Consider the following 18,121-nt stretch of genomic DNA (forward strand, 5'->3'; position numbering starts at 1 on the left):
CATGTCTACACGTACCAGCAGTTTCAGGAAAGAGACCTGCTTAATTCAATTCATCCTGTGATAAGGGTCTTTTTTAAAAGTCTGAATTACATGCTTATCTAGAGTAGGAGACCAATATTAAGGTGGAAGTTTAACATGTGCGTTCTAATTAAATAATCCAACTTATTTATGAATTTGACTTTAGGCTAATGCCACTAACTGCAGCAGATTACTTCAACCAGCTCATCGATTGTTCTGTATATTTGCAAAGATTGTCCTATAGACAAAGTGTGCCCTTAACACACCCTGCAACAATTCCTGCTTTTTTATTAAATACTTGGAAATCTTCATGCATGAACTAATATACAGGTTTCATTGCAATCCAATACTTAGTTATCAGAGGCTCTTGATTCTGTACACCATCAGTGTAATTGTTGTCAAATTGTGCATATTTGCTTCTTAGATTTCAGATGATGAAAAGGAAAAGGGAGATCCCAATGTTCAGAGCTCTACAAGTGGTAAAACAAAGAAGAAGAAAAAGAAGAAAAAGAAGCAAGGTGAAGATGGAACATCTGCTGCTCAGGTAAACGTTTTCTGTGTTTGGTTTTCTGAAAAATCTATGGTTAAAACAACTTCGTTTTTTAGGCATTAGGTATCTGTAATTAGTTTGAAAAAACATAGTAATGATTTCAAACATACCTTCAGGCAGAGCAATTTCCTTTGTATAACATTAATGTGTGGAAACCTGTTTTAAGTCCATTGTTGTGGTATCCTCAAATTATAGGGTGCATCTGATGGCTGTTGTCTGTAAGATTGAATGGGCATTCTTGCAACGATGCCGCCTGACTGTACCACACTTCGCATTCAAATTTGTGGTCAGCTGCCAATGTGTTTTTTACAGAAGAGTAGGGAGTAATTTGTGAAACTATGACAAACGTGTATCGTGCAAGTGGCATCAAGCCCCTTGTTCCAGCTGTGAACGTCCTCCCATCTTAAATGCCTAATTTTCTTCCAGACCAGTCAACAAAGGGGATGCTTCAGTGGGAACGAGTCTGTTATTCCCAGTCTTAACTGCGACCAAGATGTCCCAGTGAAAATTCTAGGGTTCCGTTGACCTCATGTACACCATCTCAGGAGGACCCTTCCATCCATCAATGAAGCATCAGACGTAATGGAACGTTGTTCAGAACAGCTATACTGAACAGAGTATTAGGCCATCAATATTGATGTCTCTGGCCCTTTCTTTATCCAAAACAGTTTTTTCATAAAGCATCTGATTTTTACATCAGCAGAACTTGTGTTTTTTTCTCCTCAGAAGTGGGTAATGATATCCTACCTCCATTTCCTTTGCCAGTCCCACATTCCCTCTGGGTACAGTAGCAGCCAGCACTGCCCAGTCATTTAATTATCATGCCGTTCAAGTACTTAAGGCAAGCTATAGTGACCCCTCTGCTCTCACCAGCCAAAATAGGCTGTTTATCACGACCATCAAGTAGCTCAGGAGGATATGGACAAAAAGTATCCAGCCTTCTTATTTTACTAGGCACTTCTGTGACCTACCTAGTTGGTGCACTTCCTGGGACCTCTATATCCCAAATTAGCAAAAGGTCACATTTGATTCCCTTATGGGTTCATGGAGCATTCTATTGTGTCTGAAGGTTGAATCTCCTCGCATTTGCTTGTCTGGGGCACAGTTACCCACAACAAATAAAACCAATTGTTTAGTTTAGGCTTCCTGAGCCTCATCCCTTTCTTCCGGCCATTTTCACGACTACCTATATTTTGAAGGGATTCGAGTGCTGATATATGATGACTAGTTGGAGAGCATCCCCTTTCCATGAGGCAGCCTTGGACTCTAAAATGTGTCCTACATCTAGTGTTAAATCACAATTGATTCGTAAATAAAGGAGTGGCACTACTCACCCTGTTGAAGGATGTCATCAGAGGTGTAAGAGACACCGTTTTGAAATGACCTTCTGCCACCCTTCTTCTTTCCCTCCCCCTTTCCTAACTCTGCAGACATTTACAAAGAATTATAACTTTTTATCAGATGCGTCTCGTCACTTGCTGGAATTAAGTGTGTCCGGGCTTAGCAATGGCTACAGTTCATGCAGCTGCCTGACCAATCGCTCTGTTTAAATAGTCACTATTGGCACATTTTCTGAAAGATGTGAAAGGGTTGCTTTACTTGTTTCCACCCCACCCTAAACCTACCCATTCTGTTTTTTTTTCTCAATAAGATTTCAACCGTATTTTGACCTTCTTGATGGCCTCCATTCAAGACGATGCACTGTTGTCAATTTCAAGTCCTTATTCTAAAAACAGTCCTGTTGGTAGAAATTGCTTCTGCACAGAGGGGCACAAGTCCTATCTGTCTGTTGCACTTTGCAGTTTTAGACACAAAAAAGTTGCCCCCATCACCTACCCTCTCCCCCCATCTTCTCCCCCCCCCCAAACATAGTGGTTTCTACATTTCCCATGGCACAGACTCATAATCCTTTATTTTTCTTCCCTCCTTCACATGAAAATATTGAGAAGGAGTATCTGCATTGAATAGAACAGCATAGAACACAAAGGTACAATGTAGCCTGCTTGGCTTACCTAAGGCATAGATAGAAGAGGAATAAATGAGCCTGTCCCTTTTTAAAAACCTTGAAGACAACTCTTCCCACACTGTACTGCACTAGCAATAGCCTTTCTGATCCAGTTCTGTTTTTTTACCAGCTCATGAGAGAAGGATCCCAGGACACCCGATGCTTTTTTCACAAAAAAACTTATATTTTCCTGTCAGGAAAGCCATTTTATTAGCTTCACTTAGCTTCACTCAATATTGATCACCTGCTGTGGAGAGAAACAGTTTTTGCTCAAAGTGCCCTTCATGTTGAAGGAAGAAGACTAAGTGACACCCACAAAGTGTGCGTAGCATGTTTGCCATCCTCTCATGCCTGTTATGAATGCAGCACCTGCAGGAAGATGTCTAAAAACTTTAAAAGACAGGAAAAATATAAGATTGAAGCATGTTGGAAGACACGGGATCTGAGGAAGAGAGAAAGGAGAGAAAATGGAAAGTTCAGCATCAACCTATTTCACTTTCTCTGCCACCTACTGCTAAAGACCAGAGGCAGGTCAAAGGAGAAAAGCAGATGAGATGGACATCCTCCTCATCGTCGCCGAAGCCCGACTTCACGATCGCAGATGACCTTGACACAGTCTGCCCTCTCACTGTCCAAAGAGAGATCGACGTCCACACATCGACACAGACCGATCAGCTTCATTGTCCAAGAAATACCATCATACCATCACACACTAGTGATGTTGAGGGTACTGGAATCACTTAGTTCAAACGTGATCACCATCAAATAGAACACAGTATCAGACTAGCTCAGTCGACGACAAAACAATTTGTTTACCACTCTTTCAAAAGTCTCCAAGGTTCGGTACATGTCTCCTTCTGCAGTTCAGTCCATATTTTCTACAGCTTCTCAGGTGAGAATTTCCTCACTGCTAGAAGAGCATTCCACACCTAGGAAGAGTCGCCAGAAAGAAACAACATTTGTCCCTCCTGGCTGGCAATGAGCTGTGTGACCTGACATCCTTGTATCGTCTGATCACCACATTAATCCCAGTAGAGGATCCACTGCACACGTCAACCGTTTAGCTGCTGGGCCTCCTCCCCTTCCCCCCCCCCCACAATTTTGCATCTCTTTTTTCCAACATACTAGGGTATTCTAAAGACACCCAAGGTTTGTAGGCTCCCCTGGAGGAGACCAAGAAATTTGCCAAAAAACAGCAAAAAAATCTTTTTTTTTTCTCAGAAAAATGGGGGAAAAGGGCTGCAGAAGAAAGCATGTGCCCCCCCTGAAAATGGCATCAATAACGGCTTTGTGGTGCTAAAATCACCAACTTACCAGCTTTCAGGAACCAGTAGACCTGAATCAGAAAATCACATTTTTCAACACAATTTTGGCATTTTACTGGGACATACCCCATTTTTACTATTTTTCTGTGCGTTTAGCCTCCTTCCAGTTAGTAACAGAAATGGGTGTGTAACCAATGCTGGATCCCAGACAGTTAAACATTTCCGAAAAGTAGACAAAATTCTAAATTCAGCAAGGGGTCATTCGTGTAGATCCTACAAGGTTGTCCCCCTTGAAAATAACAGCTGAAATAAAAAAAAAAAAAATTGAAATTGAGGTGAAAAAAAGCCGTTTCTCTCCTAGTTTTACTCTGTAACTTTTTCCTGCGATGTCAGATTTCCAAAGCAATATACCATTATGTCTGCTGGACTCTTCTGGTTGCGGGGCTATATAGGGCTTGTAGGTTCATCAAGCACCCTAGGTACCCCGAGACAATAAAGGAGCTGCAACTTTCAATAGGTTTTCATTGTATACCTGGTATACAGCAATTCATTTGGTGAAATATAAAGAATGAAAACTAGCCATCAAGAAAACCTTTGTATTTCCAAAATGGGCACAAGACAAGGTGTTGAGAAGCAGTGGTTATTTACTCATCTCTGAATTCCGGGGTCCCCATAATAGCATGTGAATTACAGGGCATTTCTCAAATAGACGTCTTTTTTTTTTACACACGCTCACATTTGGAAGGAAAAAATGTGGAGAAAGACAAGGGGCAGTAACACTTGTTCTTTTCTACTGTGTTCCCCCCCCATGTCATCCCAATAAAAAATGGTACCTCACTTGTGTGGGTAGGCCTAGTGCCCGCGACAGAATATGCCCCAAAACGCAACATGGACACATCACATTTTTACACTGAAAACAAATGTGTCTTTTGGAAAGTGCCTAGCAGTGGAGTTTGTTCTCTAGCTCAGCTGGTACCTAGGAAAACCTACCAGACCTGTGCATTTTGAAAACTAGACACCTAGGGGAATCCAGGATGGGTTGACCTGTGGGGCTCTCACCAGGTTCTGTTACCCAGAACCCTTTGCAAACCTCAAAATCTGGCAAAAAACACTTTTCCCTCAGATTTCGGTGACAGAACGTTCTGGAATCTGAGAGGAGCCACAAACTTCCTTCCACCCAGCATTCCCCCAAGTCTCCTGATAAAAATGGTACCTCACTTGTGTGGGGAGGCCTAGTGCCTGCAATAGGAAATGCCCCAAAACACAACGTGAACACATCACATTTTCCCATAGAAAACGGACATGTTCTTTGCAAAGTGCCTAGCTGTGGATTTTGGCCTCTAGCTCAGCCAGCACCTAGGAAAACCTAGCAAACCTGGACATTTCTGAAAACTAGATGTAGGAAGTTGGCTCTGTATGCACTATTTCAAAGTAAGGAATAGTATGCACAGAGTCCAAGATTTCCCCTTAGAGGTAAGATAGTGGCAAAAAGAGATAATACTAATGCTCTATTTTGTGGTAGTGTGGTCGAGCAGTAGGCTTATCAAAGGAGTAGTGTTAAGCATTTGTTGTACATACACACAGGCAATAAATGAGGAACACACACTCCGAAACAATTCCAGCCAATAGGTTTTGTTATAGAAAAAATATCTTTTCTTAGTTTATTTTAAGAACCACAGGTTCAAATTCTACATGTAATATCTCATTTGAAAGGTATTGCAGGTAAGTATTTTAGGAACTTTGAATAATTACAGTAGCACATATACTTTTCACATAAAACACAAATAGCTGTTTTAAAAGTGGACACTTAGTGCAATTTTCACAGTTCCTGGGGGAGGTAAAGTATTGTTAGTTTCTGCAGGTAAGTAACCCACCTACAGGGTTTAGATTTGGGTCCAAAGCAGTCCACCGTTGGGGGTTCAGAGCAACCCCAAAGTCACCACACCAGCAGCTCAGGGCCGGTCAGGTGCAGAGTTCAAAGTGGTGCCCAAAACACATAGGCTTCAATGGAGAGAAGGGGATGCCCCGGTTCCAGTCTGCCAGCAGGTAAGTACCCGCGTCTTCGGAGGGCAGACCAGGGGGGTTTTGTAGGGCAACCGGGGGGGGACACAAGTTCACACAAAAAGTACACCCTCAGCGGCACTGGGCGGCCGGGTGCAGTGTAGAAACAAGCGTCTGGTTTTCAATGGAAATCAATGGGAGGCCAAGGGGTCTCTTCAGCGATGCAGGCAAGGGGGGGGCTCCTCGGGGTAGCCACCACCTGGGCAAGGGAGAGGGCCTCCTGGGGGTCACTCCTGCACTGAAGTTCCGATCCTTCAGGTGCTGGGTGCTGCGGGTGCAGGGTCTTTTCCAGCCGTCGGGATTTTAGAGTCAGGCAGTCGCGGTCAGGGGGAGCCGGGGGATTCCCTCTGCAGGCGTCGCTGTGGGGGCTCAGGGGGGACAACTTTGGTTACTCACAGTCTCTGAGTCGCCGGAGGGTCCTCCCTGAGGTGTTGGTTCTCCACCAGTCGAGTCGGGGTCGCCGGGTGCAGTGCTGCAAGTCTCACGCTTTTTGCGGGGATTTGCAGGGGTCTTTAAATCTGCTCCTCTGTAACAAAGTTGCAGTCTTTTTGGAGCAGGGCGGCTGTCCTCGGGAGTTTCTTGTCTTTCTTGAAGCAGGGCAGTCCTCTGAGGATTCAGAGGTCGCAGGTCCTGGGGAAAGCGTCGCTGGAGCAGGTTTCTTTAGAAGGCAGGAGACAGGCCGGTAGGTCTGGGGCCAAAGCAGTTGGTGTCTTCTTTTCTTCTTCTGCAGGGGTCTTTCAGCTCAGCAGTCCTCTTCTTCTTGTAGTTTCAGGAATCTAAATTCTTAGGTTCAGGGGAGCCCTTAAATACTAAATTTAAGGGCGTGTTTAGGTCTGGGGGGTTAGTAGCCAATGGCTACTAGCCCTGAGGGTGAGTACACCCTCTTTGTGCCTCCTCCCAAGGGGAGGGGGTCACAATCCTATCCCTATTGGGGGAATCCTCCATCTGCAAGATGGAGGATTTCTAAAAGTTAGAGTCACTTCAGCTCAGGACACCTTAGGGGCTGTCCTGACTGGCCAGTGACTCCTCCTTGTTATTCTCATTATCTCCTCCGGCCTTGCCGCCAAAAGTGGGGCCGTGGCCGGAGGGGGCGGGCAACTCCACTAGCTGGAGTGCCCTGCGGTGCTGGAACAAAGGGGGTAAGCCTTTGAGGCTCACCGCCAGGTGTTACAGCTCCTGCCTGGGGGAGGTCATAGCATCTCCACCCAGTGCAGGCTTTGTTACTGGCCTCAGAGTGACAAAGGCACTCTCCCCATGGGGCCAGCAACATGTCTCGAGTGTGGCAGGCTGCTAGAACCAGTCAGCCTACACAGGTAGTTGGTTAAAGTTTCAGGGGGCACCTCTAAGGTGCCCTCTGGGGTGTATTTTACAATAAAATGTACACTGGCATCAGTGGGCATTTATTGTGCTGAGAAGTTTGATACCAAACTTCCCAGTTTTCAGTGTAGCCATTATGGTGCTGTGGAGTCCGTGTTTGACAGACTCTCAGACCATATACTCTTATGGCTACCCTGCACTTACAATGTCTATGGTTTGGCTTAGACACTGTAGGGGCACAGTGCTCATGCACTGGTGCCCTCACCTATGGTATAGTGCACCCTGCCTTATGGCTGTAAGGCCTACTAGAGGGGTGACTTATCTATACTGCATAGGCAGTGTGAGGTTGGCATGGCACCCTGAGGGGAGTGCCATGTCGACTTACTTGTTTTGTTCTCACCAACACACACAAGCTGGCAAGCAGTGTGTCTGTGCTGAGTGAGTGGTCCCTAGGGTGGCATAAGATATGCTGCAGCCCTTAGAGACCTTCCCTGGCATCGGGGCCCTTGGTACCAGGGGTACCAGTTACAAGGGACTTACATGGATGCCAGGGTGTGCCAATTGTGGAATCAAAAGTACAGGTTAGGGAAAGAACACTGGTGCTGGGGCCCTGGTTAGCAGGCCTCAGCACACTTTCAATTCAAAACATAGCATCAGCAAAGGCAAAAAGTCAGGGGGTAACCATGCCAAGGAGGCATTTCCTTACACTAGACACCTAGAGGAATTCAGAATGGGGTGTCTTGTTGGGCTCTCACCAGGTTCTGTTACCCAGATTCTTTTGCAGACCTCAAAATATCCTCACATTTCGGTGACAGAAAGTTCTGGAATCTGAGAGGAGCCACAAATTTCCTTCCACCCAGCATTCCCCCAAGTCTCCAGTTAAAAATGGTACCTCGCTTGTGTCGGTAGGCCTAGTGCCCGTGCCCGTGTCAGGAGTGGATCACACAATGGTCAATGTTAGTCCTTATATGAGGGCAACTGTTGACCCTGGGGTGATCCATTCCTGACACAAGCATTAGGTACAGGCACTCAAGTTGGGTAGCATTTTTATCAGGGCAGGTGGGGAAACACTGGGTGGGAGGAATTTTGTGGATCCCAGCATATTTTTGTAGTTTGTGTGACAGAAATGCAAGAAAAAATAGTTTTTATTGAACATTTCACCTTTGCAGGGTATTCTGGGTAAGAAAACTTTGGGGAATCCACACAAGTCACACCTCTGTGGACTTCGTCCCCCCCCCCCCCCAGGTGTCTAGTTTCCAGAAATTTCTGGGTTTGGTAGACTTCCCTATTTGGCTGCCGAGCCCTGGACGAAAGACAGGTGCCTGCCTTCCAAAACAGGTTGTTTTGTGATAGATAATTTTGATGTCTCCACAATACGATTTGGGCGGTGGAATTTGGGGCTAAACTTGATCGGGGAGCTGCCAAGCGAGTGCACTCACTGTGCTTGCCGCCACATGCACCTGCTCTCTGGGTTGGGCTAACCCGCTATTATCCAGCTGCACAGACTGTGCTTGCGAAGAGACAGCAGGACTGTCCTCATCACCTACCTCAGAATCACTGGAAGAGGAGTTGTGGGAAAAATCACTCCGAGTCTGCACCATTGTCCTATCCCTCAGATGCTGTCTCTGTATTTGCTGTCTCAGTTTCTGATCCTACGTCAGAGCTGTCCTCTATAATCGGAGTTAGGGATTAAGCAGCAGTCATCCAACAAGATGCCATCTCTGCTACTGGCTAAACTGTCGCTCTAAGTCACTAACCTACGTAAACAGTCACAGAATTGCTGGTGGGTGGTTATGTGTGTGTGTGTGTGTGTGTGTGTGTGTGTGTGTGTGTGTGTGTGTGTGTGTGTGATACATACAACAGTAAAGGTCAGTCACCTTACCTTTTGCTTCTTCCCTCAATCAGCACGTTCTCTCAAGACACACAAAAAAAAACAAAGATACACTACCACTTCACCTTGCCACATACCAATCGTCAGTCTTTAGTGCCTCTGGCACTCAATCCAACAATCATTATTGGTGCTCCCACGACCACCTCCTCGGATTCCCTCATTACCACCCAGCATCCTCGTAATCGTTTCAGGAAGGCCTCGTTTGGAAGAGGAGAATCTCCTTTTTCAAACAAGGCCTTCCCGAATGTCTGGGAGGCCCATTTGGGCATGTTTTCCCCACTGGAGCAGGAAGCGGCCTTACCTGCTGCTTCCTGCTCCGGTGGGGAAAACAAGTGACGTCAACGTGCCGTCACAAAGGGGAGGGGAGGGAGACATGGAAGCTTTTCCCTGTCTCCCGGGGTTTTTTAAAATAAAAACAAAATCCTCTGGTGTGACGCACCGGACGATTTACTTTTCTCTTTTTTTTTTTTTCTTTTTTTTTTTATATAACACCCTTCCTGTTGTCGGCCACTGGTTGGCAGAGGCCCACACCAGAGGGTTTAAGACTTTTGGGCTTGTTACTGTAGGAAGCTGGCTCTTTATATATTGAACCATAATGAGATACTGTTTAATGAGTCCAAGCAATCTCCAGAGGTATCACAGAGGCACAAATGACATCCCAAATGCTCTCTTTTTGGGCAGCGTGGTCGAGCAGTTAGGCATATGAGATGTGTAGGAAGTTGGCTCTGTATGCACTATTTCAAAGTAAGGAATAGTCCAAAGGTTCCCCTTAGAGGTAAGATAATGGCAAAAAGAGATAATACTAATGCTCTATTTTGTGGTAGTGTGGTCGAGCAGTAGGCTTATCAAAGGAGTAGTGTTAAGCATTTGTTGTACATACACACAGGCAATAAATGAGGAACACACACTCAGAGACAATTCCAGGCCAATAGGTTTTTGTATAGAAAAATAGATTTTCTTAGTTTATTTTAAGAACCACAGGTTCAAATTCTACATGTAATACTTTGCATGAAAGGTATTGCAGGTAAGTACTTTAGGAACTTTGTATAATCACAATAGCATATATACTTTTCAAATAAAACACATATAGCTATTTTAAAACTAGACACTTAGTGCAATTTTCCCAGTTCCTAGGGGAGGTAAGTAATTGTTAGTTCTTGCAGGTAAGTAAACCACCTACGGGGTTCAAGTTTGGGTCCAAGGTAGCCCACCGTTGGGGGTTCAGAGCAACCCCAAAGTTACCACACCAGCAGCTCAGGGCCGGTCAGGTGCAGAGTTCAAAGTGGTGCCCAAAACACATAGGCTTCAATGGAGAAGGGGGTGCCCCGGTTCCAGTCTGCCAGCAGGTAAGTACCCGTGTCTTCGGAGGGCAGACCAGGGGGGTTTTGTAGGGCACCGGGGGGGACACAAGTTAGCACAGAAAGTACACCCTCAGCAGCACGGAGGCGGCCGGGTGCATTGTGCCAACATACGTCGGGTTTGTCGTTGAAATCAATGGGAGACCAAGGGGTCTCTTCAGCGATGCAGGCAAGGGGGTGGGGGGGCTCCTCGGGGTAGCCACCACCTGGGCAAGGGAGAGGGCCTCCTGGGGGTCACTCCTGCCCTGGAGTTTCGATCTTTCAGGTCCTGGGGGCTGTGGGTACAGGGTCTTTGCCAGGCGTCGGGATCTGGGAATCAGGCAGTCGCGGTCAGGGGGAGCCTCGGGATTCCCTCTGCAGGCGTCGCTGTGGGGGCTCAGGGGGGACAACTTTGGTTACTCACAGTCTCGGAGTCGCCGGGGAGTCCTCCCTGAAGTGTTGTTTCTCCACAAGTCGAGCCGGTGGCGTCGGGTGCAGAGTTGCAAGTCTCACGCTTCTGGCGGGAAATGCAGTTGTCTTTAAGTTGCTTCTTTGGAAACAAAGTTGCAGTCTTGGGTGAACAGAGCCGCTGTTCTCTGGAGTTTCTTGGTCCTTTTAGAGCAGGGCAGTCCTCTGAGGATTCAGAGGTCGCTGGTCCTGGGGAAAGCGTCGCTGGAGCAGTTTTCTTCCGAAGGGGGGAGACAGGCCGGTAGAGCTGGGGCCAAAGCAGTTGGTGTCTCCGTCTTCTCTGCAGGGTTTTTCAGCTCAGCAGTCCTCTTCTTCTTAGGTTGCAGGAATCTGAGTTCCTAGGTTCAGTGGAGCCCCTAAATACGGAATTTAGGGGTGTGTTTAGGTCAGGGAGGGCAGTAGCCAATGGCTACTAGCCCTGAGGGTCGCTACACCCTCTTTGTGCCTCCTCCCAAGGGGAGGGGGGCACATCCCTAATCCTATTGGGGGAATCCTCCATCTGCAAGATGGAGGATTTCTAAAAGTCAGTCACCTCAGCTCAGGACACCTTAGGGGCTGTCCTGACTGGCCAGTGACTCCTCCTTGTTTTTCTCATTATCTCCTCCGGCCTTGCCGCCAAAAGTGGAGCCGTGGCCGGAGGGGGCGGGCAACTCCACTAGCTGGGAGTGCCTGGGGTGCTGTAACAAAGGGGGTGAGCCTTTGAGGCTCACCACCAGGTGTTACAGTTCCTGCAGGGGGGAGGTGAGAAGCACCTCCACCCAGTACTGGCTTTGTTACTAGCCACAGAGTGACAAAGGCACTCCCCCCATGTGGCCAGCAACATGTCTGGTGTGTTGCAGGCTGCTAAAACCAGTCAGCCTCCACGGGTAGTCGGTTAAGGTTTCAGGGGGCATCTCTAAGGTGCCCTCTGGGGTGTATGTTACAATAAAATGTACACTGGCACCAGTGTGCATTTATTGTGCTGAGAAGTTTGTTACCAAACTTCACAGTTTTCAGTGTAGCCATTATGGTGCTGTGGAGTTCGTGCATGACAGACTCCCAGACCATATAGTCTTATGGCTACCCTGCACTTACAATGTCTAAGGTTTTGCTTAGACACTGTAGGGGCATAGTGCTCATGCACTTATGCCCTCACCTATGGTACAGTGCACCCTGCCTTAGGGCTGTAAGGCCTGCTAGAGGGGTGACTTATCTATACTCCATAGGCAGTGTGAGGTTGGCATGGCACCCTGAGGGGAGTGCCATGTCGACTTAGTTGTTTTATCCCCACTAGCACACACAAGCTGGCAAGCAGTGTGTCTGTGCTGAGTGAGGGGTCCCCAGGGTGGCGTAAGATATGCTGCAGCCCTTAGAGACCTTCCTTGGCATCAGGGCCTTGCCAAGGAGGCATTTCCTTACACATCCCCTCCCCCCCCCCCCCCCCCCCCCCCCCCCCCCCCTCACCAACCGAAAGAGGATGAGACTAACCTTTCCCAAGAGAGTCTTCGTTTTCTAAGTGGAAGAACCTGGAAAGGCCATCTGCATTGGCATGGGCAGTCCCAGGTCTGTGTTCCACTATAAAGTCCATTCCCTGTAGGGAGATGGACCACCTCAACCGTTTTGGTTTTTCACCTTTCATTTGCATCAGCCATCTGAGAGGTCTGTGGTCAGTTTGAACTACAAAGTGAGTACCAAAGAGCTATGGTCTCAGCTTTTTCAGGGACCAAACCACAGCAAAGGCCTCCCTCTCAATGGCACTCCAACGCTGCTCCCTGGGGAGTAACCTCCTGCTAATGAAAGCAACAGGCTGGTCAAGGCCATCATCATTTGTTTGGGACAAAACTGCCCCTATCCCATGTTCATTGTGCAGACAGATGCCTCTGAACTGCTTGGAGTAATCTGGAGCTTTTAGAACTGGTGCTGTGCACATTGCTTGTTTCAGGGTGTCAAAGGCCTTTGGCATTCTACAGTCCAGTTTACTTTCTTGGGCATTTTCTTGGAGGTAAGTTCTGTGAGGGCTGTCACTATGGATCCATATCCCTTCCCTTCACAAACCACCTGTAGTACCCAGTCAAGCCAAGGAATGCCCTGACTTGAGTCTGAGTTTTTGGAGCTGCCCAGTCCAGAATAGTCTGGATCTTAGGCTGGAGTGGCTGAACTTGGCCTCCACCTACTAGGTGACCCAAGTAAACCACAGTTCCCTGCCCCTATCTGGCATTTGGATGCCTTGATAGAGAGGCCTGCTGATTGCAGAGCCTTCAAAACCACCTTCAGGTGGACCAGGTGATCCTGCCAGCTGGAGCTAAAGATACAAATATCGTCAAGATAAGCTGCACTAAAGGACTCCAAGCCAGCAAGGACTTCATTCACCAACCTTTGGAAGGTGGCAGGGGCATTCTTTAAACCAAAGGGCATAACAGTAAACTGATAATGCCCATCAGGTGTGGAGAATGCTGTCTTGTCTTTTACTCCTGGTGCCATTTTGATTTGCCAGTACCCTGCTGTTAAGTCAAAGGTACTTAAGAATGTGGCAGCACCTAGTTTGTCAATGAGTTCATCTGCTCTTGGAATGGGATGGGCATCTGTCTTGGTGACAGAATTAAGTCCTCTGTAGTACACACAAAACCTCATCTCTCTCTTTCAAACTTTGGTGTGAGGTTTGGGGACTAAGACCACTGGGCTCGCCAAGGGGCTGTCAGAGTGCCCCTCAATGACTCCCAATTCCAGCATCTTGTGGACTTCCACCTTGATGCTTTCCTTAACTTGGTCAGATTGTCTGAATATTTTGTTTTTGACAGGCATGCTGTCTCATGTGTCCACATCATGGGTACACAGGTGTGTCTGACCAGGTGTTCGGGAAAAGAGCTCAGCAAACTGTTGCAGGACCTTCCTACAGTCAGATTGCTGTTGGCCAGAGAGGGTGTCTGAATAGATCACTCCATCAACTGAGCCATCTTTTGGGTCTGTGGAGAGGAGGTCAGGGAGAGGTTCACTCTCAGCTTCCTGGTCCTCATCTGTTACCATCAACAGATTCACATCTGCCCTGTCATGGAAGAGCTTGAGGCGGTTCACATGGATCACCCTCTTGGGGGTCCTGCTAGTGCCTAGGTCTACCAGGTAGGTGACCTGACTCTTCTTCTCTAGCACTGGGTAAGGGCCACTCCATCTGTCCTGAAGTGCCCTGGGAGCCACAGGCTCCAAAACCCAGACTTTCTGCCCTGGTTGAAATTCAACCATAGCAGCCTTTTGGTCATACCAAAACTTCTGGAGCTGTTGGCTGGCCTCAAGGTTTTTACTTGCCTTTTCCATGGACTCTGCCATCCTTGAGCGAAGGCCAAGTACATAGTCCACTATGTCTTGTTTAGGCTCATGAAGAGGTCTCTCGCAGCCTTCTTTCACAAGAGCTAGTGGTCCCCTTACAGGGTGGCCAAACAGAAGTTCAAAGGGTGAGAACCCTACTCCCTTCTGAGGCACCTCTCTGTAAGCGAAAAGCAGACATGGCAAGAGGACATCCCATCTCCTTTTGAGTTTTTCTGGGAGCCCCATGATCATGCCCTTTAATGTCTTGTTGAATCTCTCAACAAGGCCATTAGTTTGTGGATCATAGGGTGTAGTGAATTTATAAGTCACTCCACACTCATTCCACATGTGTTTCAGGTATGCTGACATGAAGTTGGTACCTCTGTCAGACACCACCTCCTTAGGGAAGCCCACTCTGGTAAAGATACCAATGTGGGCCTTGGCTACTGCAGGGGCAGTAGTCGACCTAAGGGGAATAGCTTCAGGATACCTAGTAGCATGATCCACTACTACTAGGATGTACATATTTCCTGAGGCTGTGGGAGGTTCAAGTGGACACAATATGTCCACACCCACTCTTTCAAAGGGGACCCCCACCACTGGAAGTGGAATGAGGGGGGCCTTTGGATGTCCACCTGTCTTACCACTGGCTTGACAGGTGGTACAGGAGACACAAAACTCCTTAACTTTCTGGGACATGTTGGCCCAGTAGAAGTGGTTGACTAGTCTCTCCCACGTCTTGGTTTGTCCCAAATGCCCAGCAAGGGGAATGTCATGGGCTAAGGTCAGAATGAACTCTCTGAATTCCTGAGGCACTACCACTCTCCTAGTGGCACCAGGTTTGGGATCTCTTGCCTCAGTGTACAAGAGTCCATCTTCCCAATAGACCCTATGTGTTCCAGTTTTCTTGCCATTGGACTCTTCAGCAGCTTGCTGCCTAAGGCCTTCAAGAGCGGGACAGGTTTCTTGCCCCTTACACAACTGCTCCCTTGAGGGTCCCCCTGGGCCTAAGAGCTCAACCTGATAAGGTTCTAACTCCATAGGCTCAGTTCCCTCAGAGGGCAGAACTTCTTCCTGAGAAGAGAGGTTCTCTTTTTGTTGTTGTGTTGCAGCTGGTTTCCCAGCTGGCTTTCCTTTTCTCTTGGTAGGCTGGGCCCTTTTTGCAGGCTCCAACACCACCTTTTCACCCTGAGCCTTGCACTATGCCCTTGTCTTGACACACACCAGTTCAGGGATACCCAGCATTGCTGCATGGGTTTTCAGTTCTACCTCAGCCCATGCTGAGGACTCCAGGTCATTTCCAAGCAAACAGTCTACAGGGATATTTGAGGAGACCACCACCTGTTTCAGGCCATTGACCCCTCCCCACTCTAAAGTTACCATAGCCATGGGATGTACTTTAGTCTGATTGTCAGCGTTGGTGACTGGATAAGTTTGTCCAGCCAGGTATTGACCAGGGGAAACCAGTTTCTCTGTCACCATGGTGACATTGGCACCTGTATCCCTCAGGCCTTCTACACTTGTCCCAATAATTAAGAGCTGCTGCCTGTATTTTTGCATGTTAGGGGGCAGGCAGCCAGTGTGGCTAAATCCACCCCACCCTCAGAGACTAATGTAGCTTCAGTGTGAACCCTGGTTTGCTCTGGGCACACTGTTGATCCCACTTGGAGACTAGCCATTCCAGTGTTAGCTGGAGTAGAGTTAGAAGTGGAACCTTTCTTGGGACAGGCCTTGTCTCCAGTTTGGTGTCCTGGCACCGACACGAGGCCTTTTTGGGATCAAAGTTTTTACCCTTGTACCCAAAATTGGATTGTGAAGAGGCTCTGGGCCCACCCTCCTGTGCAGGTTTTTGGGGCCCTGTAGAAGACTCTTTACTATTTTTCCCTTGGATGTCTCAACACTCTTCTCCTGGGGAGTCTTTGTGACCCCTTTCTTTTGGTCACCCCCTGTGGAAGTCTTGGTCACCCCAGTCTTGACCCAATGGTCCGCCTTCTTTCCTAATTCTTGGGGAGAAATTGGTCCTAGGTCTACCAGATGCTGATGCAGTTTATCATTTGAACAATTACTTAACAGGTGTTCTTTCACAAATAAATTGTACAGCCCATCATAATCATTTACACCACTGCCTTGAATCCAACCATCCAGTGTTTTCACTGAGTAGTCCACAAAATCAACCCAGGTCTGGCTTGAGGATTTTTGAGCCCCCCTGAACCTAATTCTATACTCCTTAGTGGAGAACCCAAAGCCCTCAATCAGAGTAGCCTTCATGAGGTCATATGATTCTGCATCTTTTCCAGAGAGTGTGAGGAGTCTATCCCTACACTTTCCAGTGAACATTTCCCAAAGGAGAGCACCCCAGTGAGATCTGTTTACTCTCAAAAAGCTGTGAACCATTTGGTGATGTCATCACCATCTTCATATTTAGTTACAATCCCTTTAGGGATTTTCAACATGTCAGGAGAATCTCTGACCCTATTTATGTTGCTGCCACCATGGATGGGACCAAAACTCATCTCTTGTCTTTCCCTTTCTATGGCTAGGATCTGTCTCTCTAAAGCCAATCTTTTGGCCATCCTGGCTAGCAGGAGGTCATCTTCACTGAGGCTATCCTCAGTGATTACAGAGTTGCTGGACTCTCCTGTGAGAGAAGCAGCATCTCTGAGTATCACATTTGGAGTCAGGGTTTGAGGAGCCCTGACTTCCCTAACTAGGACTGGAGGTGGGACTTCTCCACATCACTAGTTTCCTCCTCTGTGAGATCATCCTCAGAGGAGTTGTTTTTGGCAAACTCTGCCAAAAGCTCCTGGAGCTGTAATTTGGTAGGGTTTGAAACTGTTTTAATAATTTTTAATTTGCAGAGAGACCTTAACTCTCTCATCCTAAAATGGAGGTAAGGGGTGATGTCGAGTTCCATCACATTCTCTTCTGCATTAGACATTGTTTCTAAAAGTTGGAATACTTTTTAAGAATCTAAAACTATCTCTAGAACTTAATTCAAACTTTTAGAAAACTTTTAAACTCTAAAAGAAATGCTAACAGGGACTAACACAAGGCCCTAGCAGGACTTTTAAAAAATTTGAAAAATAGCACAAATTTCAAAAATCAGTTTCTAATGACAATTTTTGGAATTTAGTTGTGTGATCAGGTATTGGCTGAGTAGTCCAGCAAATGCAAAGTCTTGTATCCCACCGCTGCCACCAATGTAGGAAGTTGGCTCTGTATGTACTATTTCAAAGTAAGAAATAACATGCACAGAGTCCAAGGGTTCCCCTTAGAGGTAAGATAGTGGCAAAAAGAGATAATTCTAATGCTCTATTTTGTGGTAGTGTGGTCGAGCAGTAGGCGTATCAGAGGAGTAGTGTTAAGCATTTGTTGTACACACACAGGCAATAAATGAGGAACACACACTCGGAGACAATTCCAGGCCAATAGGTTTTTGTATAGAAAAATATCTTTTCTTAGTTTATTTTAAGAACCACAGGTTCAAATTTTACATGTAATACTTTAAATGAAAGGTATTGCAGGTAGGTACTTTAGGAACGTTGAATTAGCAAAATAGCATATACAGTTTTCACATAAATGACATATAGCTATTTTAAAACTTGACACAGTGCAATTTTCAACAGTTCCTGGGGGAGGTAAGTGTTTGTTAGTTTTTGCAGGTAAGTAAACCACCTACGGGGTTCAAGTTTGGGTCCAAGGTAACCCACCGTTGGGGGTTCAGAGCAACCCCAAAGTTACCACACCAGCAGCTCCGGGCCGGTCAGGTGCAGAGGTCAAAGTGGTGCCCAAAACGCATAGGCTTCAATGGAGAAGGGGGTGCCCCGGTTCCAGTCTGCCAGCAGGTAAGTGCCCGCGTCTTCGTAGGGCAGACCAGGGGGGTTTTGTAGGGCACCGGGGGGGACACAAGTCAGCACAGAAAGTACACCC

General features: G+C 47.1%; 1 protein-coding gene across 1 annotated transcript in view; it reads left to right on the plus strand.

Moving 5' to 3' along the window:
* MTDH (metadherin) overlaps positions 1 to 18,121 on the plus strand; it is a 282,822-nt gene that overhangs the window by 186,182 nt on the left and 78,519 nt on the right. Inside the window, exon 9 of the mRNA XM_069220519.1 lies at positions 443 to 562. Coding sequence (XP_069076620.1) covers positions 443 to 562 — 120 coding nt within the window. The remainder of the gene's footprint in view (positions 1 to 442; positions 563 to 18,121) is intronic.

This window comes from Pleurodeles waltl, chromosome 2_2 (assembly GCF_031143425.1).
Source record: "Pleurodeles waltl isolate 20211129_DDA chromosome 2_2, aPleWal1.hap1.20221129, whole genome shotgun sequence".
Classification (NCBI taxonomy): Eukaryota; Metazoa; Chordata; class Amphibia; order Caudata; family Salamandridae; genus Pleurodeles; species Pleurodeles waltl.